The following is a 25,571-nucleotide window of genomic DNA, read 5'->3' on the forward strand; positions in this document are numbered from 1 at the left end:
TGGATCCACCACATGAAACCATTCATCCATTCAATTTACATACTGGTTATCTTACACAGGGTCATGTAGAGCCTGGATCCTATCCCTGTCCTATCCTGTACCCTGTTATTGGTGGTTTCTGTTGTATGGGGAACTGATCTTTATTTCACGTTCTATACTTACATGCATTGCTTTATTGTATATTGGCTAAATGTATGAACTTGTATATGTTTTACTTTTCATTGTAAGGTCATTGTAATTGTCCTAACTTGTTACATTTGTTATTTTGGGATGAAGAATCTGAGTGAGATACTTGTATATTCGTATTTGTTTTGTGTTAGTTTTGTTTTGTCTATGTACTTGTATTTTTTGTATTTGTGTCTTTAGGTCCCCCATGAAAAGAAGATGCTGCATGTCAAGGGGCTATCCAATGATAAATTAAATTTTAAATTCCAGGGAACTCAAGCATACAAGTGGGGGACACCCTGGACGGGGTGTTAACCCATCGCAGGGCACAATCGAACATACACCCATTCACGCACCATGTACCATATAGAAATGCTAATCAGCCTACAGCACATGTCTTTAGACTGGGGGAGGAAACTGGCGTACCTGGAGGAAACCCCCGAAGCACAGGGAGAACATGCAAACTCCATGCACACATGGTGGAGGTGGGATTCGAACCCCCAGCCCCAGGAGTGTGAGACAAACATGCTGACCTCTAAGCCACTGAATTAATTCATGATGATCTTGGAATGATGACTTATTTTTGGGGTGATCTGTCATTGTATCAAAATTGTGGCCATCACTCATTGAGCATTCTATAAGCTGTTTGCTGTGGCTCTGTCTGTTCTTGCTACAAATATCTTGCACTTCTCTATGATGTAACTGCATTCATGACTGCACAATTAATTTACAAGTTAATACATGCAAATAACGTCTGTTTCTTTGTCTTTGTTTACTGACACTATGCAACCCCAAAAGGCATCCGTCAACACACACTTACATTTTTTCTAGGCCTATTGGGCTATATTTAAAGATGAAATGGACACACAAATATTCACAATACAGATGTTTTGAACATCTGCAGCTGTGATTTCTTTCAACAAGCAAAAAATGTGATTCAGAAACCAGTAAAATAACGCTGGCCAATCACACTGGCCGGGGGGCGTTTACTTGGGCTGGATTAGGCGTCACTAGATTAACCAATCAGATTTTGTGATAGCCCTTACCTTGGGGGAAAACCACGCCCTCGAATCGTTCTGAGGTTTGTTTTCTTTTCATATTTGTAACCAACAAGTCTTTCTGCGGCCGAGGTGAGTTTGCTGATTTATTTCCTAACTAGCTAAAACATGAGTAGCACATTAGCATCGTAGCTACATAAATCATGGACTGTTTTAACATCCGACATTCTGTCCATTTATGGATTAAAATGAGATTATGTATTCTTGTGTAAGCAAAAAAACAAACAAACAAAAGAACAACACAAAAAAACCCTGTACTATAGATGAGTTCAGACAGTTTGCTAATCTAATGCATGATCAGCTAGTTAGCGAGCCTAGCATCCGAGTGAGCTAACATGTTTATAATCATTATGAGCTTCATCATATCCCCCCCCCCCCCCCCCCCCCCCGAGTTTAAGAACAGCAGTGCATTAGCTGATCGTTATTACGTGTTTATTATTTATTCCCCTTAAAACGCAGCAATCTGATCACCCAGTGGTCATGGGGAAACACACGGAAGTATCGCCTGGCTCATACCGAAGCCTATTTAACATTTCCGGTTTTTATAGTCACATTAGCGCATGTTCCTAGCTGATAATGTGACGTTAAACTTGTGAAAATGGCTGAAAAAGCGCATGGCTCCACAGTGCCGAGACTTTAGTGTCGCAATGACCGTCTTTTGAAACTGCCTCACTCGTCAAAGTTTAATGACATGAAGCCATGGCCCAAGGTTAGCTCTGCTGATATAGTTTACTACTTCTTTGAACGCTTTAATGGCGAAGAACTCCGAAATGACAAAAACACAGCAATATACAATAATAATAATAATAATAATAATAATAATAATAATAATCATTACCTGCACAGCAAACAAATATGCCAGGTTTTGTGCATGACACATGCGACTTGAAAGCAGAGGGAGGACTGTGGACTGAACACGCAGTTCGGGAACTAGCTTTCTCAGCTTGGTAACAGGTGGGTGTTCATGTCCTACAGATACAGCTCATGTCCTACAGATACAGCCCATGTCCTACAGATACAGCCCATGTCCTACAGATACAGCTCATGTCCTATAGATACAGCTCATGCCCTACAGATACAGCCCCGTTAAGTTCACAGGGCTTTTTGTCCACAATATCATAAAAATCTTTGTGTTATTTTGAGATTACAAGAAAACAACTTTTTGTTATGTGGAGAGTACAAGTAAACAACTTTTTGTTATGTGGAGATTATAAGTAAACAACTTTTTGTTATGTGGCGATTATAAGTAAACAACTTTTTGTTATGTGGAGATCAGGAGGCAACACAATGGTGACACAATGGTTCAAGAATGAGGAAGTGGGAGTGAGGCTTGGGATGAGGCAACTTTACTCAAAACTTTACTTTCGCTTTCCTGAGTTTTAAATTATAAACACACTCTGTGCCGATTGGCTCTCTCTCACTCTGGGCTTTCCCGGGGGACAACCGAAAGCGCAAAGAAACACAGACTGCGTCCGCATATCCCTACTTCCCTACTTCACATAGGCGAAAAGGAGTACGCCAAAGGAGTAGTATGTCTGAATTCTCAGTATTCATAAAACAGTAGGTGAGAAATCTCCGGATGACCTACTGCTTCCTCCTCGATTTTACAGTATGGAACGGCTGGACACTGTGGATATTTACTATCCCATAATGCAATGGGACTGGCACGGAAGACCTGTCCGAATCCGTGCCGCATAGTACATCCCGATTGTATTCATGCTTGCCACTTATATTGATCAGTATGTACTGTATCAACAGCCAAGCAGTAGGTACTTTCACAGTATGCGATTTCGGATGCAGCCACAAAAAAATTCAACTTACACTAATTACACGCAGGTGAGAATCATCGTGCATTACCTGCTAGTTCAACCTGTCTCCTTTCTGCCCACAGCCGATGCTCGACCATGCCCCCAATGCCACAAACAACGTTGATGTCCATATCATGAGAAAACAATGTCGAGGTCGTGAGTAAATTAAGTCAAAATTACAAGAAAACCGAAAGAAAAAAAAATGCATCGCCGCTTAAGGTTTACGAACTTTTGCTGGTTTCAATAAGGGTTCGTTTAGAGACTGGTACAGGATAACCGTACAACACGAGTTAGAATCCATCATGGCGGTGCTCATTGGTTTCTCGGGGGAAAAGGTGGCTAGAAAGTGTCTTGGGAAATGGTTGAATGTTTGGATCATGTGACCAGTCTGGAGAACCAATCATGCAGAGAACCGGTACGGAGTTTGTGTCTTGCATTGATGTACACAATCTATACCATGTCAGTCAACATTACACACGTTCACGGCATCTATACTATGTCAGTCAACATTACACACGTTCACGGCATAAAGTGCGTCGGCTGATTGTCTAAAATGTCATCTGATCCAGCGTTTGGGGCCAGTGCTCTGTATCATAGCCTCGTGCATCTACAGCCATTCAATGTTCTTTTATAGATGTCTCTATTAGGGATGAGCAATATGTTAGGATGCTATTGTTTTTGTAATAAACTTTTAAATGTGTTTTTAAAAGACGTTATATGTATAACCAGTATCTACTTGCATACTTGGTTAAAACCAGCTATATAGTAAATAAAGAGTTACAATCAGTTATCTTTTAACTGCATAAGTAACAAGCTGATTGATATGTGTACATTACGCCACTATCATTCCACACTATCATTATATTATCAGGTATTCTTCAGGTATCATGATATTATGTTTTTGCCATATCATCAGTCTCTAGTCTCATTTTCGACTCTTTGTTCTGCTCCTCATAAATCCACACTGATCCACTCTTTAGTATTTTAGATTCCACTGAACTGTGGAGTATGAGGACACAATGAAGCGGCGCTCGGTCGATCAGGAAACAGCATTTGGGTCTCTTCGGCGGCCCAGAGGTGCGGAAAGCTTTCATCACCGTGTCGTTTCTGCTGCATCTTCCATCTACTCTCAGGTCCCTCAGAATTTTCAGGTATGTGATGGATTCTGTCTGCATGTCAGATAACGCTCAGAGTAAATACAGCCTCCACATGTTAATTAGCTTATTTAAAAATTTTTACTGTAATGTTTAGTCATCTCCATTATCTGCTACAAATGATTGCAGCATTGGTTCAGTTAATCAAAACATAGACTATTGGTGCTCAGGCTGAGTTACATTTAAAAATATATATATTTTCCCCTTTCAGGTGCCCTTGGCTCAGAGCTCTGGAGGACATGGACACAGTGACAGTCCTGCAGTGCACGCTGGCGCACATCATCACAGCCCCGTGGTCCAGCCTACAGGAGCTGCCGTAGGTCAGGGTCACTCTCATGCCCCGCCTTCTTCTGCTCCAACACTAGGCCAGCAGCAGTTCCAGAGGCTTAAGGTACGACTTCAGTCTATATGTAGACTTCACTGAGTTGTTTCTGCCAAGGTGAGTCTACGTTAACTGCTGACTGAGTGTTGATTGTGATTTCTCTGTTGTGTTTGGGTGCTTGCAGGTGGAAGACGCTCTTTCCTACCTTGATCAAGTGAAGCTCCAATTCAGAAATCAGCCGCAAGTTTATAACGATTTCCTGGATATAATGAAAGAGTTCAAATCTCAAAGGTCAGATTAAATGGACTGTGCTGTTTGTAAATATCTCGTTTATTTTCTGTAAAGTCACCCTAAATTCATGTGGATCATGTTTTTAACGATTTAGTAACTTTATTGAAGATCTTGTACCACGGCACTGTTGAATTCTCAAGTCTGATTGGTTGGAAGTTGTTGATGAATTTTCTATAACAGCACAAGTATGAGAATAGTTAATATTGCACATTAATGCACTCGTTCTGTTACATTACTGTTTCTATATTAACAGCTTACACAGGGAATTGTAGGTTAGACCCTCCACAGACTAAAAAACGTGTGTAAACATTGATATGGTTTCAATTAATTATTCAAGTTTTTAGCGAGGTGATGTTTATGTAGCACATCCAGTAATTTCCAGGGTCAGCGCTTCTGTAGCAGGCGGAGGTAAGCTGAAACTTTTCCAACACTGGGAAAGTTTGTCTGCTTAAGCTCAAAAAAGAGAAAATAAGAGAAGCTGATGAGGGAATGACTGTTTATAGCTGCTATAATTTAAATGATAACAAGGACTAACTTTTTTCTGAGGTTTCCCAACATGAAACATATCTGTAAAATTATCAAATGTATGAAGTTTCGTTCTTTAATGAACAAGTAATTGTTAGCATTGGCAACTTGCTGTGGTATAAGAGGAATAAAACACTTCAGCCCATGCTTTTGTTGGAAAAAAAACAACACAGTGACAGTCAGTACGTTTACATGGACAACAATAATCCGATATTAACCCGATTAAGACAGTACTCTGATTAAGGAACTACCATATAAACAGCGATTATTGATTACCTTAATCTGACTAAAGTCATACACAAATTGAATTAAAGTAAACATAAATCGAATTAAGACATGTGGAGTATTCCTATTTTAGCAGCATTATCAAAGTGCATTATAGACATGTGCATACCTTAATCACACAATTAGCGTTGTGTGGGAGTTTTCACCGCATTTTGCGACAGGACACGTACACACATGAGGGAGCGTTGGACGGCATGGCGTGGGGACGTAATGACGTGTGCCGTAAAACGATCTATGTTCTATAACATGGAAAACGGGAACATGAAAGTAATATTCTAAAATCGACTCATGTAAACAACTTAATCAGAATATAGTCTTATTCAGAATAAGGTCAATAATTAGATTATTGCTGTCCATAGAAACGTAGTCATTAACTCTGTTTCATGTCAGGTTTCATCACACAGCCATGTCATTCAGTACTTTTACATGGACAACAGTAATCCACTATTAACCCGATTAAGACAATACTCTGATTAAGAAACTACCATGTAAACAGCAATTTTTAATTACCTTAATCCTATTAAAGTCATACTCGAAGTAAACAGAACTCGAATTAAGACATGTGGAGTACTCCTGTTTTAGTCGCATTATCGACGTGTATTACAGACATGTAAACACCTTCATCACACTATTAACGTCGTGTGGTAATTTTCACTGCATTTTGCGACAGGACATGATCACAGACGGCAGTGCTCAACTGTTTTACGGCAAAACCACGTACTTACCTACTGTATAGTAGGTGAAATACACATATGTAGTAGGCGATATACATGTATCTCAGCTACTATATAGTAGGTAAGTACCTGTCGCCTATTTGCACGTATAGCATGACAAATAATTAACTGCACTTAAAAATGCATAAAAATTCAAAATTCAAAATAAAAACACAAAAAACTTTATACAGTACCATAACGAAGATGAACTGCATGTTGATATGTGAAATTCTGGAGGGAACATTTGACGGCGTGGCGTGGGGACGTATGACGTGTGCTGTTAATCGCTCTATGTTCTATAACATGTAAAACGGGAACATGAAAGGAATATTCTAAAAACAACTCATGCAAACACCTTAATCACAATATTGTCTTATTCAGAATAAGGTCAATAATTCGATTACTGCTGTCCATGTAAATGTAGTCACTGATTCTTTTCTTGTAACAGCACATCGTGTTGTGTTTTATTCCTGTGTGTGCACACATTTAATATCAGTATCATAGAAATGTATTATAAATAATGTGTTTTTGCAATGCTTTACAACAAGCACTCATTAAGTAATTACTCTGCAATTACATGCCAAAGTACTTACTGGTTATTGACGTGTATCATGTGTCTCTATGTGTCTTCAGCATCGATACACGAGGCGTGATTAACAGAGTGTCACAGCTATTTAAGGCCCATCCAGACCTCATCATGGGCTTCAATAAATTCCTGCCCCCCGGCTACAAGATAGAAGTACAGTACTCATTAAGTAATTACTGTGCAATTACATGCCAAATTACTTACTATTTATTGACGTGTATCACGTGTGTCTGTGTGTTTCCAGCATCCATACACCAGGCGTGGTTAACAGAGCGTCGCAGCTATTTAAGGGTCATCCTTACAACATGTTGAATGCAACGACCCCAGGCCAGATCCATCCCATCACGCCACATTGTGATTCAGTACAGAACATCCCCATAACGCAGCAGGCTCAGCACCATACCATAAGGCTGCTAAAACATAGTCATGAAATGTAAATTGAAATACAATATAAAGATTCTTTGTATAGACCTATTTCCTGTTTTTTATGTATTTGATTATTTATTACCTATATGGAATCAGGGCTTGTGTTTTGTGTCAATGGTTGCAATCTGCAAGTGAGTGGTTCTAAGTCACTTGTGTGTTTGTGAAATAAATAGCAAAATCTGTTCACTTTACAAATTTTCTTATGAAGCGACTAAAGACTCAGAGTACTGAGTACTTGAATGTCCGTGTAGTAATACCATCAGAATTTGCTATCTGTATGGGTTTCTGCTTGGTTCTTTGGTTTTCTTCCAATGTGTTACTGTATGAGGCCCTGTAATGGACTTGGTTGTATTCCTGCATGACGGGAAAGGCTCCAGATCCACCACGACTCTGACCAGGACAAAGCGCTTACTGAAAATGAATGATGACCTGGGGTGTCTGAAGGTATTATTTATTGTTACGGGAGTAATTTGTTATTGTATCTAAATTTTGGGCATTGTTAATGGAGCACTGTATTGTACTAGATCTTACTCCAATTTGGTTGTCTCTGTGTTCTTTCTACAAATATTTTGCACATAATCTTTCATTTATCTATGATGCGACCAAAGACGAAGCGACTGATTATAATAAAAAAATATATATATTTAAACAAATAAAGAAATAAACCAACTTTAAAACTGAGTATTTTGAGTCATTTTTCATGTAACCTTGCTGTGATATACAGTATATCATGATTTGTCTGTCATTAGTCATAGCACACACCCCATGTATGCTGCTTAAAATTGAAGCACCCTCAATGTAAAATACCTTTCCCTTGTCCCTGGATGTGATTGCATTCATAACTGCTTACATTTCAACTTAATAACTAGGAAACAACAGCTGTGTGTTTGTTTATTTGTTTACTGCTATTACAAAACCAGAAAATGCAACCGTCAACAAATACTTTTATTTTTTTAGGCCTATTAGGATCTATTTAAATATGAAGAGGGCACACATTTTCATAACACAGATGTTTTGAACATCTGCAGCTGTGTTTATTTCTTCAAGCAAAGAAATAATGCAAATTCGATGTGATGTGTCAAAGAACCAATAAGACAACACTGCTCGCTAAACCAGTCAATCACATTGGCCTGTGGGCGTTTACTCGACGAAATTAGGCGGGAAGCGTCAATGGATTGACCAATCAGGTCGCGCAGTGGGCGTTACTGCTCACAAAACCACGCCCTCTCGCTGAAAACTCGTTCTAAGGTTGTTTTTCCGATTTGAGCCAATTAGCACGCTAGCATGTTCCTGGAGCTCTGGCGCCTTGCATGGAGGCTTATTAGATTTGCCCTCATTAACACGTCCATCTGATTTTTACAGTACTGAAGCTTTGAATTCTTTATTTTTCTTCATATTTTTCCGAATAAATCTGACCCGAACTTAACGAGGACACTTTGTTGTCTGCGGTCGAGGTGAGTTTTCGGATATATTTACTAACTAGCTTGCTAACCAGCTAAAGCATAGGACTCGCACATTAGCATCGTAGCTTCGCAAACTAATTTAACATCCGACATTTTGTCCTTTTATGGTTTAAAACGAAATTATGTATTCTCGTGAACGCAAAAACAAACTGCACTATAGACGAGTTCAGACAGCTTGCTAATCTAATGCATGGTCAGCTAGTTAGCAAGCCTAGCATCCGAGTGAGCTAACGCGTTTATAATCATTATGAACTTGATCATTTCTCCAGACTAACAACGATCAGCCAATGCACTGTGTTATTACATATTATTATTTCAATTCCTTAAAACGCCGGAGTTTGGTTTAATAGTTAGCTTTGTTTTTATTGGTGGAGCAGCTAGAAGTCATTGATGAGGACTTCCTGATTTCACAGCTAGCCAGAAAACAAGCTAACAAGCTTAGCACGAGCCAAGCGAAGAAACAAGCTTGTCAGGAATTAATTAATACAGCGCCCGTGGCTGCACGTTTTGTTATAGTTTCCCTTTTTTTCCATAAATGTGGTCGTCTCTTAACACATAAGCGGTTATGTTGATGTTTCTCAGAGTAGCTCACAAACATGCAGAGGATCCCTGTAACGCCGCGTTACGTTGCTTGGACAGTTTAGTTATCCACGTTAACAAACCCCGCTAGCTCGCTAACATTTGCTATGGATTTAGCAATCTCGGCTTCCTAGCTTAACCGTGTTTTATATTTTGAGCTGTAGTTCACTTCAGTCTACAGTTTGACGCTAGAAATACGAAGTTAGTTAGCTAGGCACTTCGTTATAGATTCGTCGTTATTATTATTATTATTATAATAATATAATATTAGCGAATTATATGCACTAGCATAGCTAGCTCATGATAACGGAGTCCGCAGCCCGGGAATATTTTCTGAAAGGTCCAGATATTTGTTTATATTTACGTTCCTGGTTTGTTTCGTTGCCTTGAATTCTACTTATTTGGTCTCTTTTTAGTGTAATCTCTACATCTCAGGGTTAGCTAGCTGTGTGGTGTGTAATGGTTGCCAGCTGTCTCAGTCACAGGCCTGTAACACACACACACGGGGAAAGGGGGGGGGGGGATCAAACTCTATGTACAACTATGCAAAATCTTTTTCAAAAAGTTTGGCCGCGCTTTATGTCCTGAGTTCAGTTTCCTGATGAAAGAGAGAGAGCTGGTGCTGTTTAAACACTTCTGGCTGACATGGAGCTGTGGAGGAGAGCTGGACCGAGGGTGCAGTGCGGCTTGTTGACATTGGCCTCGGTGTTAATGGCAGCTGCAGACTGCGAGCTAAAGCCACTGAAAGCTCTCTTCACCCTGGTCAGGATCAGCTGTCTTTCTCTTATTATATTGCTTTATATATATATCAAACGATGGGATGTCCGAATACACTACCTAAGAACCAAAAAGTAGTAGTATGTAATGGTTAGAGTTGGGCATTACTCTATTTTAATTACCTTTTCTGATAACGCAGTAATGTAACGCTTTACATTTAGTTAATTTGATTACAGTTACCAATGTCAGTAAAATGATGTTACTTGCGTTAAACATTTATTGTTAAGAAAACAGTATTAAGTAAAATGCTTTTTTTATTTATGTAAATCGAAGATTTTTTGTTTAGCCCCAGATAATTCTCCACTTGGAGCAGTTTGTCACTACGTAACTGAACGTCAGTAAAACAAGACCGCCTGTAATTTTATATCTTCAGTGAACAGAGGCGAGACCAATCTGACAGGGTTTACAGGAAAATACGTGGTAACATTTGTCTTATTGTCTGACAGTCTCTCAGTTCTGCCAAACACTAGCTCAACAGTCAGTGTGAGGAAAAATGGATGCATGTTGATTTATTTTAAACCTGTAAAGGGGTTGAAACTGAAACACGAACATCCTCTGATGCTCAGCAGGAAAACAAGGTGTGTAAATGTCTATTTGAGTTCCAGTTTACGTGAACATGATATGAGCAGAGCATAAGGAAAGATGATGTACTTTGCATGCCACTGTAGCAGCTAAACCCATACAATGATGGATTAGCTGTGCCTCCCATTGGCTAGCGACACTAAACTAGCCTAGTTAGAAAAGTTTTATATTTTATCAGTATGGTAGTTCTACAAACAGTCACAACACCCGAGGCAGGTTTTATGATAAATTTAACTTTTTCTGATTGTCATACTTCGACACGTGCCAAAATTACTAAAAGAACTGTGAGTTTCACTTTGTAGTGTATTTTTGTAGCTTTGATAGCTTTTGAACGTAACGTAAAAGTAAAGTAATTAGTAATTTGATTAGTTTTTACATGCAGTAATCAGTAATGTAATCAAATTACAGTTTTAAAGTATTAATGAGTTATCTGTAGTGGATTACTTTTTGAGTTTACCAACACTGGTAATGGTATTATGGTTGATTGATGACCTGTCTGTCAAAAATTATAATGTTTTCACTGCTGAACATGTTTATTTATAGCCCAGAGCAATATTTGGCTACGTTCACGTTATAATCCTTAGCTCTCTCTCTCTCTCTCTCTCTCTCTCTCTCTCTCTCTCTCTCTCTCTCTCTCTCTCTCTTATTGTCAAGTCAAGTGGCTTTTTATTGTCATGTTAACCATATACAGCCGGTACAGTACACAGTAAAAAGAAACAACGTTCCTCCAGGATCATGGTGCTACATAAAACAACACACTAACCATATGTGATGACACAGAATTAAAAAAAAGGCCTACCCGTTCTACCTAAAGTGTATGTGCAAACAACACAAGACAGTACAGTAACTACTAAAACAGGGCAATGGGCAGAGTTAGTGACTGTGTAGTGCCGACCAGTGCGCAGTTCTAGTGTGGAAGTGTCCGATATAACGGGTAGTGCAAAAGTATAACAATATAATTTAAATAAATAAATGCTGTGAATAGAAACAACATACTATGACACAGTGTTTAGCAAATTAACTTATGCCGTATGTGGACATAGCAGTTATTGCAGTAGCAGCCAGGTAAAGAGTATAGTGGTGGAAAGAAAGGTTTTGCCCTAATCCATTCTTTCAGACATGTAATGACAAAGTTTGAGAATATACACTCACTGAGCTCTTTGTTACTGAACACCTGTTCACATTCATGCAATAGAGGGTTTGCATGTGATGTCACGGTAGCCGGAACTTGTCGCAGACACGTCCACTGAGTGGCAAAAAGACTGCGTGGCAGCATTAATGTACAGCGTCAATTCTGTGAAAACAGAAAAAACGCATCTAAAATGGGAAACAGCTTAAGAGATCGACTGTGCTAGCAGATTCAGCAAGAATTCTGAGCTATCTTCTTACAGAGTGTCAAAAAACATTCTGTCCTTTTTTTTAACTAAGTGGAGCAGTGTAAGTTCTTATGGCATGTGGTGTTCATGTTAAAGAATGATGAATAAATTGCTACTTATTCTTTTTAAACGTTGCCTATTTCCATTGATGAATAACAGGGGCTCATTCATTCTGTGTTTTTACCTTCACAAATATATAAGGTTGTGTTAATATATAAGCAGTGTTGACTACAAACAATCTAGGACTAGCTAGCTTACGGTTTACCAGATAAAATTATATAATGAAATAAAACTAGTTGTACATAGAACCAGAATGTTTATGTCCAACAAATCCTGCCTTGAAGTAGGACCAAGTGTCAAGGCTGTGTATGCCTTCAGGCTTTGCTTAGTGTATTTCCCCGGTGTCGAAATCAGGTGTATATATAAATGTCGGGAAAACCGATTTCTGGCCACATGCCAACGTCCATGGACAACAGGTTCTTGGGCCAGTTGTATGGGTCACTGTCCAATCCAACTGCCTTTAATTTATGTTGATAACGCTAATATAACTAACAATTTTCACAGCTTCCCCTATTGTTTTATTGGATGTTTTGCCACTCAGTCCAGCCGAGGGGGCGTGTTCTGGTGGGAAAGTGATATCAATGCATACCCTCTGTTATCTAAACACCCATTCGTGTGGCAGCTGCACAATACATAAAAATCCTGCAGATACGGGACGGCGGCTTTGGGTTCACATCAAACATTAGAACGGGGATTTTTTTTTTTTTTATTCTGATGCTCATATTCATAAGTTCCTGGCTACACAATTGCACTTTGCGACTCTGGGTATGTCTCAACCAGTTCCGCAGTTCAGTAGGTGGTGAATCAGTATCTCATGTACATGGGTACTAGCGTTTTAAAACGTCACCAAAAATTTAAAACTTACAATTATTGAGTTTTATGTGTCATAAATTAGTTTTTATATTATATTGTTATATAGTAACAAATATTGTTATATTTGTTACTCACACACATTATATACACACACACACACACATGTACAATAACAAGCTTACATATGTAGCCGGAAGTTGGTTGCGAGCTTCAGAAAACATGACCTCATTTCCAGTAAGGAGACAGTGAGCATTGATGCTCCCTGGCTTTTGCGGTATGTTGTGGGATTTATTTCTTTTCTTTTTTTTTTTTTGGGAGCATGCGTTACAGTGCACTGGAAGTATTTTGCGATTGAGACAGCCCTTAAAATGGCTGACGTGCCCTGACTACTGAACTAGGGAGCTGATTGAGATGTCACCCCGATTCTCAAGCTTTCTTCCATATCGTCTCAGGGAGGTTTTCCTTGCCACTTTCGCATCTGGCTTGCTCAGTATAAAATTAAAATTGTAAAATGTATATCTGGAATTTCTATATTTCTGTAAAGCTGCTTTGTGACATGCTTTTGTGTCCATTGTTAAAAGCGCTATTCAAATCAAATTGAATTGAAATACAACCCCAGTTCCTAAAAAGTTGGGACAGTTGTTTTCTGAAGACATCAGTTGGTTAAGTTTAGCAAGCGGAATTCTCCCGCACTCATCCATTATGCATTTCTTCACAGTCGGAGACAGGCCAGGACTGCAGGCAGGCCATGCTAGCACCCGCACTCGCTGCTTACACAGCCATGTGCTTGTAATCCAGGCAGAATGTGGTTTGGCGTGGTCCTGCTCTGGATGGCAGCATATGTTGCTCCAAAATGTGTACGTATCTTTCTGCATTAAAGGTGCCCTCACAGATGTGCAAGTTACCCATGCCATGGGCACTGACACATCCCCATATCATGACTACCATGACAGATGCTGGCTTTTGGACCTGATACTCATAATAGCTTGGGTGGTCCTTTTCCTCTTTGGCCCGGAGAACACAATGGCTTTTTTTCTAAAAAGTATTTGAAATGTTGACTCGTTGGACCACAAAACATGATTCCACTGTGTTATTGTACATCTCAGATGAGACCGAGCCCAGAGAAGTCGGCGGTGCTTCTGGACAGTGTTGATGTATGGCTTCTGCTTTGCACAGTAAAGCCTTAACTTGCATTTGTGGAGGCAGTGGCGAATGGTGTTGACTGACAAAGATTTACCAAAGTATTCCCGAGCCCATGTCAGGATATCCATTACAGACTCATGATGGTTTTTAAAACAGTGACGTCTGAGGGATTGGATATCACATGCATTCAGAAGTGGTTTTCAGCTTTGCCCTTTACACACTGAGATTTGACCAGTTTCCTTGAAACTTTTAATTATATTGTGCACTGTAGAAGGTGAAATGCCCAAAATCCTACCTATGTGTCTTTGGGGAATGCTGTTCTCAAAGTCTTAGATTATTCGCTGACGCGTCTGTAGGCAGATTGGCGAGCCTCGACCCAGCCTTACTCTTGGAAGCACTAGGCCTTTTTTGGAGACTCCTTATATACTATGATTAGACGGTTGTCTCACCTGTTTCACATCACCTTCTTATTTCAACTAGGTCAAAGTACATTTACAAATCACTCCTCTTTGTTTTTATTAGCATTTTCCCTACTGTCCTAACTTATTCAGAATTTAGGTTGTAGTTTACAAGATATCATACGCCAAAGTAACATTTTAGTTTGCCCGCATTTTTATTCGTATTGCTTCAGACGCTCTTAACCAGAAGAGGTAGCTCAGATGCAGCAGATATTTCATTATTTGTGTAAGAACATAATCCCAAAAAGTTTTGGAGCAAGGACATGTAGGGAGCACGTGAACTAATCATGCGACTGTACAGAACGTTACAGTAGTTAAGCAGTGACTTCATTCATTCATCTTCAACTATCGCTTTATCCCGGTGGATCTGGACAGAGCCTATCCCAGGAACACTGTGAATCACCTCCTCATCAACCTGGGGTAGTCTTCTCTGTATTCTTCTCATTTACCAATTCCTTCCCTGTTTACAGAGCGACATCAGAAAACAAAGTAGCACTTTTAAATGAGATGCTGAATATGCAAGCATTTCCTTTAGATCGGTTAACAGACAGAATTATATGCTTGTTGAATCTAAAACATTGACCGTGCAGTTGAGTGTTTGAGGAGAAAAATATACAGCGCTCGTCTCAGTGAGATGGCTGCAGCATTTAGGAGTAAAATGTAGGTGCTTTTACACCTTTTGGTTTATTTGCTTATTCAGAATCAGACCGAAATTGATACTTTTGGTTTGTTTGCGTTTGGTTTGGTGTAGTTTCATTTTGCACATAATTAAATGAGCTTAAAAAAGTGGCGGGGAAAACATTGGCCAGAAATACTGAGCTATACAAACCTTCGTCGTGTGTGTAGAAATCCCAAATGAACACAGAGCCAGTGCTTTATAACTTACTAGATGTTTATCTCCTGTTTTGGTTTGTCTCATTGTATGTCCACATCACTACATCTCTGCACTTTGCCTTTAGCACCTCATGGCTCAGTTTAGCAGCCCACACAAACAGAAAAATTCTGCATAGAGCCCAAAATACACAGTGTGTTTGGTTTACTTCTGAGTTGATTCAGTGTTGAATCACTTTCAGACTTGAATCGTATCGTGCTAGACTTTGCTTGGGATTGGACAGAGGTGACCTCACTCGGACGGTCTCGAATGTTTTGGTCTACACATGAGGGCAATTTTTGTGTTCTCACTTGCATAAAGAACTACACTGAGGAGGAGAACACACCAGGGTTCAGTTCAAATGGATTAAACACCACACGTGCGAAAGCAACCCAAGTCTCTCAACCAGATTTACAGCATTATGTTTTAGTATTCGTATAAGAATTTTGTTGCAGTGTGTTTAGATTGTGTGATGTGAGACAAAATTTTTGGATTGGGGGAAAATGGAGAAAAATGAACTAATAATGCAGCTCTACACCGCTTTTTAGTAGCGAAGAGTGACTACCTGTTTAAATATTATGCAGCATTTGAGTGAAAAAAAGAGTGGTTTTTCTGTTAATGTATTCTACTTTGTTTACATTTATTGCTGCTTTTAAATGCTATTTGTACACAGGTCCCAATCCTACTTCTACTATGACCTGTGTCAGAGGTTTGAGTATTATCTCAATCGTCATACTTGTCTAATATCAATATTGTTGTTGTGATAAGCACATCATGTGTATCCTACATACTTTGTTAAAACCAACTATATAGAGTAAATAAAGAGTCACAATCAGTTATCTTCTAACTGCATAGTAACGCATAGCTGATAGATTCTATCACCTTATGCCAGTACCAGCTGTTTTTGTCTGGTCAGTTCTTCATTATTTTTATGTAAATACTGAATGTAAAATGTGCCTCTGCTGTTTTTGATGGTGCCAATTTACTATCAGGAAATATTATAAGGCATATTGCAAGCCATGAATGTCCTCAGGTATCATGATATTATGCTTTTGCTGTATCATCGGTGTCTAGTCTCTCTTTCTACTCTTTGTTTTTGTTTTGCTACTCATAAATCCACACTGATCCACTCTTCACTGTTTTAGATTCCACTGAGTTGTGGAGTATGAGGACACAATGAAGCGGCGCTCGGACGATCAGGAAACAGCGTTTGGGTCTCAGCGGCGGCTTCCCGGAGGCGCAGAAAGCTTTCATCACCGTGTTGTTGCTGCTGCATCTTCCGTATACGGGGCTGCCTCAGAAAACATGCAGCCTGCTGCTGGTGTGCAGTACTCTCAGGTCCCTCAGACTTTTCAGGTATTTTTAAAAATATTATTATATTTTGAAAACCGAAAAAACCCCAACTGATTATCCTCAAGCTTTAAAGCGGAAGTTAAATCACTATATTAAAAATGCTAAAAAAACAAAAGCACAAACTAAGTGTTAACCAGTAAGAGGCTGAATATTCTGCAGTAACACACACATTCACTCATCTGTACACAGTAACATGTTACTTTATTCTGTAAATGTATGACACTTACATTTCTAAACAATTACATGTTCTAACCCCATTACAGTTACCGCTCTCAAAAAACACAATTACTTTTGTGGCTAAATATAGCAGCAAACAACACATTTGATCAAAATGAATATTTTAGTCAGTGTTGTTGCGCTTCATTTCTATTGCGCGCTGTTTGACACGCGTGTGTGGACTCACAGGCATTCAGTGAAGTTTACTGGAGACTCACTCGCTGTCAGGACGAGCCTTTATTTAAATTGGAAATGCATTCATTTCTAACATTTACAGATGATATAAATGTCATTTCTGCACTGAAGAAAAAACATGTCTGGAACATATTAAACAGCACATGCATCTGTCTCAACATCTGACACGACAAGCCACATTAATACACTTACGAGCTTGTTTGAAGTGCTTAATATAAAACACTCTCATGTTTTGGACGACCTGGATCATGCACTTTTCCTGCAGCAGCTCACTGTGACCTCCGCTGTTTCCCAGATGTGTTTTAATCATAGAAATGCATTTTTCACCATTGTGAAGTGACTCACTGATGGAGGTGGGTGGTTATCCACAGTGATGTCACAGACCCAGCTAATCCATAATCAAATTCATTGTCGCTTATTTTACTTATAGATTTTATTGATTAGTTGTTGCAGCCCTAGCTTCAAGTAGATAACACTCAGAGTAAATACAGGCTGCACAGTTAATTCTCTTATTTAAAAATCTTTACTGTAATGTTAAGTCATCTCCATTATCTGCAACAAATGATTGCAGTATTGGTTAATTTAAGCAAAACATAGACTATTAGTGCTCAGGCTGAGTTACATTTTAAAAATATATATATATATTCCCCTTTCAGGTGCCCTTGGCTCAGAGCTCTGGAGGACATGGACACAGTGACAGTCCTGCAGTGCACGCTGGCGCACATCATCACGGCCCTGTGGTCCAGCCTACAGGAGCTGCCTTAGGTCAGGGTCACTCTCATGCCCCGCCTGCTTCTGCTCCAACACCAGGCCAGCAGCAGTTCCAGAGGCTTAAGGTACGACTTCAGTCTATATGTAGACTTCACCGAGTTGTTTCCGCCAACGTGAGTCTACGTTAACTGCTGACTGAGTGTTGATTGTGATTTCTCTGTTGTGTTTGGGTGCTTGCAGGTGGAAGACGCTCTTTCCTACCTTGATCAAGTGAAGCTCCAATTCGGGAATCAGCCACAAGTTTATAACGATTTCCTGGATATAATGAAAGAGTTCAAATCTCAAAGGTCAGATTAAATGGACTGTGCTGTTTGTAAATATCTCGTGTATTTTCTGTAAAATCACCCTAAATGTATATGAACTGTGTGGTTAATAATTTAATCATTGTGGGGAAATTATTGAATGTGTTTCTTTTAGGAAAGTTGTGTTATTCAATTAGTATCCAACAGTTGGCAGGTGTTAAGTAAGGGATAATGCACGGCTATGTGTGCATTACACGATTTTAATGCATGAGGTGGAGGCGAAGAACCAGGTGTGTAATGCACAACTAGCTGTGGATTTATCCCACTTATACCATGGTCAGTTGACTGCGCTGACAAGTTCAAGTTGTCATTGATGTTTGCAAGTAGATGTTTTATATACGGGTCGTTAGGTTTAGAATTGTGCCCACTATAAGTCATACACTGAGATAAAGTAGTGCAATAAGGTTACATATATTTGAATTAATTATAATGAATAATGAGAGAGAGATTGTGTGTGTATTACCTGCATCTGTGCCAAATTTCTACTAATAACGAAGCTGTGAGTTTAACTGATACTATGGTTACAGTTGTTTACAGGCAGTGCATTAATTTAGAACCGTGGTTAACAGACCGGAACTACCTGTGAAGTATAAGATTTTAACACACACCTTCCAGCCAATCAGAATCGAGTATTCGGTCAGACCATGGTATAATTCGCCTTATATTACGTCACTGTTGAATACTCGATTCTGATTGGTCAGAAGGTGGTGGTTTGTTTGTTTGTTTATTTATTTATTGTTTTTAATGACATCAGCTCTGATAGTAATTCTGGCTGCAAATCAGATTATTAATGCACTTGTTCTAATATCTTATCGTCTCCATGGTAATGAGTCACACAGGGAATTGTATGGCAGATGCTCCGCATAAACAGGTGAAAAACGTGTAAAAAGCTTTCTGTGAGAAGATGTTTATTTAGCATTTTTGGAAAGAATCAGCAGTGTCAGCGTTTTTTTTTTAGTAGTCAGAGTAAAGCAGTAACTTTTCTAACACTTGGAAAGTCTGTCTTTTTTTTTTTTTAACTTAAAGAGAGCATGAATAAGAGAGGCAGGCGAAGGGAGCTGTGAATAGCTGTGGTATAAGAAGATTAACCCACTTTGGGTCATGTTGTTATTGGAAAATATTCAACTTTGCGTTGGAAACAGCGACTGTCTCTTCAAACCACCCATCCGTTGATTATTTTCTTATCGCAGCACATTGTGGTGTGTTTTATTCCTTTCATATCAGATAAGAGCCCGTCATGCCACATGCAGCAGGGGAATGTGCCATTTTCAATTTGCATAGTCAGAGATTCTGTGTTTTCTGTTGTGTGTAGGCACTTTTTTTTACTTTATTTTATTTTTTTGTGAATCTGCTACATCAGACTATATCAATTGTTTTATCCAGTATGAAAAAATTATAATCCTGCAAACGTAAACGTAAAAAAAGAGAAATAATTAATGATTAATGTTTAATATCAGTATTATAGCAACATATTATTAATAATATGTTAGTGCCATGCTTTACAGCGAGCACTCCTAAGTAATTACTGTGCATGCCAAAGTACTGCCTGGTTATTGACGTGTATCGCGTGGATCTGTGTTTCCAGCATCGATACACCAGGCGTGATTAACAGAGTGTCGCAGCTGTTTAAGGGCCATCCAGACCTCATCATGGGCTTCAATACCTTCCTGCCCCCTGGCTACAAGATAGAAGTGCAGACTAACAACATGGTGAACGTAACGACCCCAGGCCAGATCCATCACATCACCCCGCATGGCGTTTCAGTGCAGAACATCCCCATAACGCAGCAGGCTCAGCACCAGAGCCAGACTTCAGCCCCCACAAGCACCGCTGCTCTCCCCATGCCCAGCCAGCCCACACCTGCCAAGATCAGCAAGGTACCGTTAGGAGTGTTTAACAGTATAGTGGCTGGTTATGTGACTTTGTGTGATGATATCTATTTGGACAGTGAAATAAGTACTTTTTTTTTCCCCGCACTGAATTTGAAATATAACATCAAGGTTTGAGGTGAAGATGTTTCACATACCATCATGAATGGCAGCCATTTTGATCTAGCGAAACACAATTTCTTAAGCAGCAAGTTTACGTACACCCTTCATGTTCCTTGCAGCCCATGCAGTCTCCTGCTCTGACCCCAACCAGCCAGCACAATCCGTCCATCCCATCCTACGCCTCGCCCCGCTCCCCCTCAGTCCAGTCTCACACACCGGTGAGCAGCACACCTGCCAGCGCTCCTCCGCTGCAGAACAACCAGCCTGTGGAGTTCAATCACGCCATCAACTATGTCAACAAGATCAAAAACCGCTTTCAAGGCCAACCAGATATCTACAAAGCATTTCTGGAGATTCTGCACACGTACCAGGTGAGAGGATAGATGGAGAAGATAAGGAACAGCCTTGAAATGCAAATGGGGGGGGGGCATTTTGGTTTCTTAGTGCAAGTGTTGTAGGCTCTTTTGAATGAAGATAATATCTCATCCATTGTAATTGAAAGATGATGTCGCTGAAAACTGTTTGATATCACCATATACATTTTTATAGACATGTAGATCATCTAAAAATGACTAAATTAAACAAATTACTAGCATTGATTTTTTTTAGATGACAAACCTGTTGAGCTTTGCTACTAATCAGCTGTTCTCCTAGATTAAAGTCTAATTGAAAGGAATGGTATTTGTTCAGAAAGAGCAGCGGAATGCAAAGGAAGCAGGTGGGAACTACACTCCGGCTCTTACTGAGCAGGAAGTGTATGCTCAAGTAGCCAGGCTTTTCAAGAACCAAGAGGATCTGTTATCCGAGTTCGGACAGTTCCTGCCAGATGCCAACAGTTCTGTGGTAAGCAGTTTGCATAATAGGAACTTGACCCTTTAATGATTGCACGAGTGTGGCTGGTAATTAAAAATGCACTCTTTTGGGTAGTTATTGGGCAAAACGAGCACAGATAAGCCAGAGTCTGTGCGCATGGATCCCAGCAGTGTTTTGAAGAGGCCACAGCTCAACAACAACAAGCAGAGATTCAACCAGAATGGCTGCCAGATTCGTAGACACTCTGGGCCTGGTGCTACTCCCCCTTTAAAGGTGATGTTATGACAGTTAAACATGTTATTTTTGAATTTCAGTGAAGGCGTCCTTCTTATTTGCAGTTAAGGACACTTTACTACAAAGTTTTGTTTGCCAAACTGTAACTTTACCTACTTTTTATTATTAACAGAAGAAGCCAAAGTTTATGGGGAAAGAACACCCAGTGGCTGAAGGCAGCAAATTTGGAATCGGCACTGAATCTTTGTTTTTTGAAAAGGTAAGTCTATTGCCATGATTGTCAGTCTATTGAAATGCCAAAATAGCCATTTTGCCAAGAGTTGACAAATCGTTAGCTAGCCCACAAGGCAAGTGGAAGGTCCAGGGTGCTTCCTCTCTCATGTTTTGGTTGCTGCAGGTCAATATTTGGTTGGCCTGACTAGGCTAATAACTGGTAGGTAATGTAATATATTAATAAGGTGAGCTAATTAAGTGCTTTAATGCAGACTAAACGAAACAAATTTGTATATGATCATTGTCCTTATATGAAGAGAAGTCGTCTTTATTTGTCACATATTCATTACAGTACAGTGAAATTCTTTTCTTCGCAGTTTGTGAGGAAGTTGGGGTCAGAGTGCAGTGTCCGCCTGATATGGCACCCCTCGAGCAGAGAGGGTTTAGGGCCTTGCTCATGGGCGCCAAGCTTGGCGATGCCGGGGGTTAAACCCCTGACCTTCTGATCAGTGACTCTGAGCAAAAACATGGTTAGACATGCCACAAAGTAGATGGCAGTGCCTTAACAGTATATGTGTTGCAGACCACTAGGAGCCTGTTCCATGCTTTTCTCCTTTCATACAACATGTACACTGTCACAGTTTCTAAAGTAGCATATCATGTTTTGTGCCTTTTGACAAGTCATCGGCAAACGTTTTTTTTTTGTTTGTTTGTTTGTTTGTTTTTTAAACGTTTTACAGCTTTGAGATGAGCTGTTTTGTTCTTGCACATTTAACTATGACGAGACTGTGTATTATTCGTTTTAACGCTGGGTTTTCAACAATTTTCATTAGCATTTTCACACACCTGCCTGTTCCTGATTATGTGATCTGTGCACACTAATTAGTCCTCCTGTCAAACATCATTTTATCATGAACATTGTCCTGGGCTACTGCTTTGTCCACCCTTGCTACTGCAATCTGTAATGTCTGCTTTGAACACAGACAACACAATACACATGAAGACACACAATGATTGCTTAATGGTTATTTACCCCAGGTGAGGAAAGCACTAAGAAGCACAGAGGCCTATGACAATTTCCTGCGTTGTTTAGTGATCTTCAACCAAGAGGTGATCTCGAGAGCAGAACTAGTGCAGCTGGTGCTACCTTTCTTAGGGTAAGTCTGATGTTCATGCACCAGTGAACAACTGTTTTATAATATGTATCATAGGATGTCTACTGCATTATGAAGTTTATGGATTTACATTTGTTTATGTAGCAGACGCTTTAATCCAAAGCGTCTTACAAATGAGGAAATTCAAGCAAAGCGATATATCAAGCGGGGAACAATACAAGTTTCCGCTCGAGTTAGGAAGTTAGGGGTTAGTTGGGTGTTCACGGAAGAGGTGGGTCTTTAGCTGTTTTTTGAAGATAGTGACCGATTCTGCGGTCCGGATTGAGGTTGGAAGTTGATTCCTCCACTGAGGGACAGTCAGTTTGAATGTTCTAGTAAGGGACCTCATGCCTCACTGAGTAGGCACTACCAGGCATCGGTCGTTAACCGATCGCAGGTTGCACGAGGGGACATAAACCTTAAGGAGAGTGTGCATCAAGGCCTTGAATTTGATGCAGGCAGCTACTGGAAGTCAGTGGAGGGAGATGACAAGGGGTGTGACACTGGTTCTTTTGGGCTGATTGAAAACAAGGCATGCTGCTGCATTCTGAATCATCTGAAGGGGTTTGATGGAGCTGGCTGGGAGACCCGGGAGTAGTGCGTTGCAGTAGTCTAGTTTTGAGATAACAAGAGCCTGGACTAGTAGCTGTGTAGCCTGTTCAGTGAGATAGGGCCTGATTTTCTTGCTGTTGTACAGAATGAACCTAAAGGACCGTGCAGTTGTTGAAATGTGGTCTGTAAACTTCAAGTGATCATTGAAAGTCATCCCAATTTTTCTGGCTGTCCTGGTTGGCTTGAGTGTGCTTGAGCCTAGCTGTACAGTGAGGTGGTGGTTGATTGAGGGGAAGGCAGGGATGATGAGAAGCTCCGGTTTTGCCAAGTTAAGCATGGGGTGGCGTTCCCTCATCCAGTCCGAGATGTCAGACAGGCAGGCAGAGATGCGTGCTGAGATGGATGGATCTTCGGGTGGAAGGACAAATAGAGCTGGCTGTCATAGCAGTGATATTGAGAAGCCATGAGACTCTATCACAGGCCCCAGAGATGTAGGATTAATAGAAAAGAGCAGTGGACCCAGATCTGACCCCTGGGGAACCCCAGCAGTGAGTTGCTGAGTTTCAGATACCCCTCCTCTCCATGATACCTTGAAGGATCTGCTTGAGACATAGGATTCCACACAGTGCAGAGCCGTTCCGGTGATGCCCAGACTGGAGAGAGTTGACCGGAGGATCTGATGATTCACAGTGTCGAAGGCAGCAGAGAGGTCGAGTAGGATGAGGACCAATGATCTTTAGGTTAATTTTACTAGTTGTAAGGCTTCACTGACGGAAAGCAGAGCAGTCTCCATGGAGTGATTTGCCTTCGTAGCCAGACCGCTCTGTTCGCCCTGAGTGATTAATCACTTTTGTTCTTGATTTAATTGGATACAAAGTGTAATGATTATATTTACCCTTATTAAATTACAAATGGTATCGTTCTCTGCAGTATGTGATTCAGTCCAAATATACAGCTGAGTAACTCAGAGTTAAAATAACCTTAACTATATACATACATAGACATATATTTTGTTGGTATGAGTATCCTACTTAGTATAAATCTCTCATGAGTTCACAAATTCAAAAAAAAAAAAAAAAAAGTGTGGACCCTGTTGACAGGAAGTGTGCGGTTCATGCTGGTCACACAACTGAAGTACTCAAGTGTTGCGTTTTTTCTGCAGTTCACTGCCTCCTGCTCACGAATGCCTTTGTTTCCATGCAATTCTCAGCATCGTACACTTATTTAAATGACCTTGCTCACCGATAATGCTCTGCACACGCATGTTGGCCATTCTCCTGTTCGCGTTTAAATATACTGTTTAAACACGGTAAGATGTTTTATCAGGTTACTTGTTGTATTGTAGGAAGATGCCAAAGTACTTTCCCTTTATATTTCCTAGCTCACAGTCTGCTGTGATGATTTATCATGAAATATGTCCAAATTGCTGTCATGTTATTGTTCATTAGCTTGGCAACATAAACTAAGTTTACACCAAATAAAATCATGTTATTGGTTATTCTGTGTTGCTATTGGTGCAATTAAAATTATTTTTATTTATTTATTTTTTTTAAATCCAAGTTTGAGTAAATGAGCACAATATAGGACCAATACCAGTATTGGTAATACATTCCTAGATTGTATGATTAAGTCCTTTTAGGTGAATTTATATATTAATATAAGTTTGCTGACCAGTTCAGACTGGTCAGCAAAAATGTCTCTAACATCTGTGCTAAGGGGCCCAAGCATGGCTCTTTAGCTGTACAAGGTACTGAGTAATGAGGTGCTATTTATTTATTTATTTATTTATTTATTTATTATTTATTTATTTATTTATTGGTAGAATACCTTAGATTCCATTTCTTACTTCATATTTTTCAATATTTATTTCTCTCAGGAAATTCCCAGAGCTGTTTACTTGGTTCAAGAATTTTCTGGGCTACAAAGAGTGTGCCCAAATGGAGAGCTTTCCCAAAGAGCGTGCTACGGAGGGCATTGCTATGGAGATTGATTATTCTTCCTGCAAGAGACTGGGTTTCAGTTACAGAGCTCTGCCTAAGAGCTTCCAGCAGCCCAAATGCACAGGAAGATCTCCACTCTGTAAGGAGGTAAGTGACTGTGATCTATGGGTTCTTCCACTACAGTGACATGCTTTCTGCAATAGACATTGATTGTTGCGGCCAGAAATGCTTGATTTTGCTGCGGCTTTTTTATTTATTTATCATTTGTAGTTTTTTGTGGAAATTGCAGTTGCATTAAATTGTTTCACAGTGATGTTTGTTGGTAAATGAGAGCTTTTAGCTGTACTCATGTTAGTTGCACGTGAATCGAAAAGGGCTTTAG

At 39.9% G+C, this 25,571-nt stretch overlaps 3 protein-coding genes and 1 non-coding gene across 11 annotated transcripts in view; 2 read left to right on the plus strand and 2 right to left on the minus strand.

The window, feature by feature from the left end:
• Positions 1-2,199, minus strand: part of lingo1b (leucine rich repeat and Ig domain containing 1b) — a 41,151-nt gene extending 38,952 nt beyond the window's left edge. For 2 of the 3 annotated variants that reach the window (XM_017458429.3, XM_017458425.3), the window contains exon 1: positions 2,062-2,199. The gene's annotated coding sequence lies outside the window, so the exon portion shown is untranslated. The remainder of the gene's footprint in view (positions 1-2,061) is intronic. The other variant, XM_017458428.3, reaches the window with a different exon arrangement.
• Positions 1,156-8,014, plus strand: LOC108259207 (paired amphipathic helix protein Sin3a). 3 transcript variants are annotated; one of them, XM_017458451.2, is made up of 6 exons: positions 1,156-1,295; positions 4,012-4,182; positions 4,397-4,576; positions 4,692-4,798; positions 6,955-7,060; positions 7,152-8,014. In XM_017458451.2, exons 2-6 carry the CDS (start codon positions 4,051-4,053, stop codon positions 7,173-7,175), a joined length of 549 nt encoding a protein of 182 aa, XP_017313940.1. In that variant the 5' UTR covers positions 1,156-1,295; positions 4,012-4,050; the 3' UTR covers positions 7,176-8,014. The 3 variants fall into 3 exon arrangements, with proteins under 3 accessions (XP_017313940.1, XP_017313941.1, XP_017313939.1); XM_017458452.3 differs by lacking the exon at positions 1,156-1,295 and adding an exon at positions 1,612-2,177; XM_017458450.3 differs by lacking the exon at positions 1,156-1,295 and adding an exon at positions 2,184-3,187.
• Positions 8,015-8,575: 561 nt separating this feature from the next.
• Positions 8,576-25,571, plus strand: part of sin3ab (SIN3 transcription regulator family member Ab) — a 29,856-nt gene continuing 12,860 nt past the window's right edge. For 2 of the 4 annotated variants that reach the window (XM_017458414.3, XM_017458416.3), the window contains exons 1-11: positions 8,577-8,787; positions 16,601-16,811; positions 17,876-18,055; positions 18,171-18,277; positions 19,878-20,169; positions 20,403-20,654; positions 20,974-21,126; positions 21,211-21,369; positions 21,503-21,589; positions 22,582-22,700; positions 25,126-25,336. In XM_017458414.3, the coding sequence (XP_017313903.1) occupies positions 16,632-16,811; positions 17,876-18,055; positions 18,171-18,277; positions 19,878-20,169; positions 20,403-20,654; positions 20,974-21,126; positions 21,211-21,369; positions 21,503-21,589; positions 22,582-22,700; positions 25,126-25,336 (1,740 nt within the window). In that variant the 5' untranslated portion in view covers positions 8,577-8,787; positions 16,601-16,631. Of the gene's footprint in view, positions 8,788-9,930; positions 10,138-16,600; positions 16,812-17,875; positions 18,056-18,170; positions 18,278-19,877; positions 20,170-20,402; positions 20,655-20,973; positions 21,127-21,210; positions 21,370-21,502; positions 21,590-22,581; positions 22,701-25,125; positions 25,337-25,571 lie in introns of those variants that run through there. The other 2 variants (XR_001810845.3, XM_053676674.1) reach the window with 2 other exon arrangements.
• Positions 22,063-22,170, minus strand: LOC124626446 (U6atac minor spliceosomal RNA). The gene has a single exon (XR_006981283.1). It is a non-coding gene; the product is annotated as a U6atac minor spliceosomal RNA (small nuclear RNA).

The sequence above is a fragment of the Ictalurus punctatus genome, chromosome 27 (assembly GCF_001660625.3).
Source record: "Ictalurus punctatus breed USDA103 chromosome 27, Coco_2.0, whole genome shotgun sequence".
NCBI lineage: Eukaryota > Metazoa > Chordata > Actinopteri > Siluriformes > Ictaluridae > Ictalurus > Ictalurus punctatus.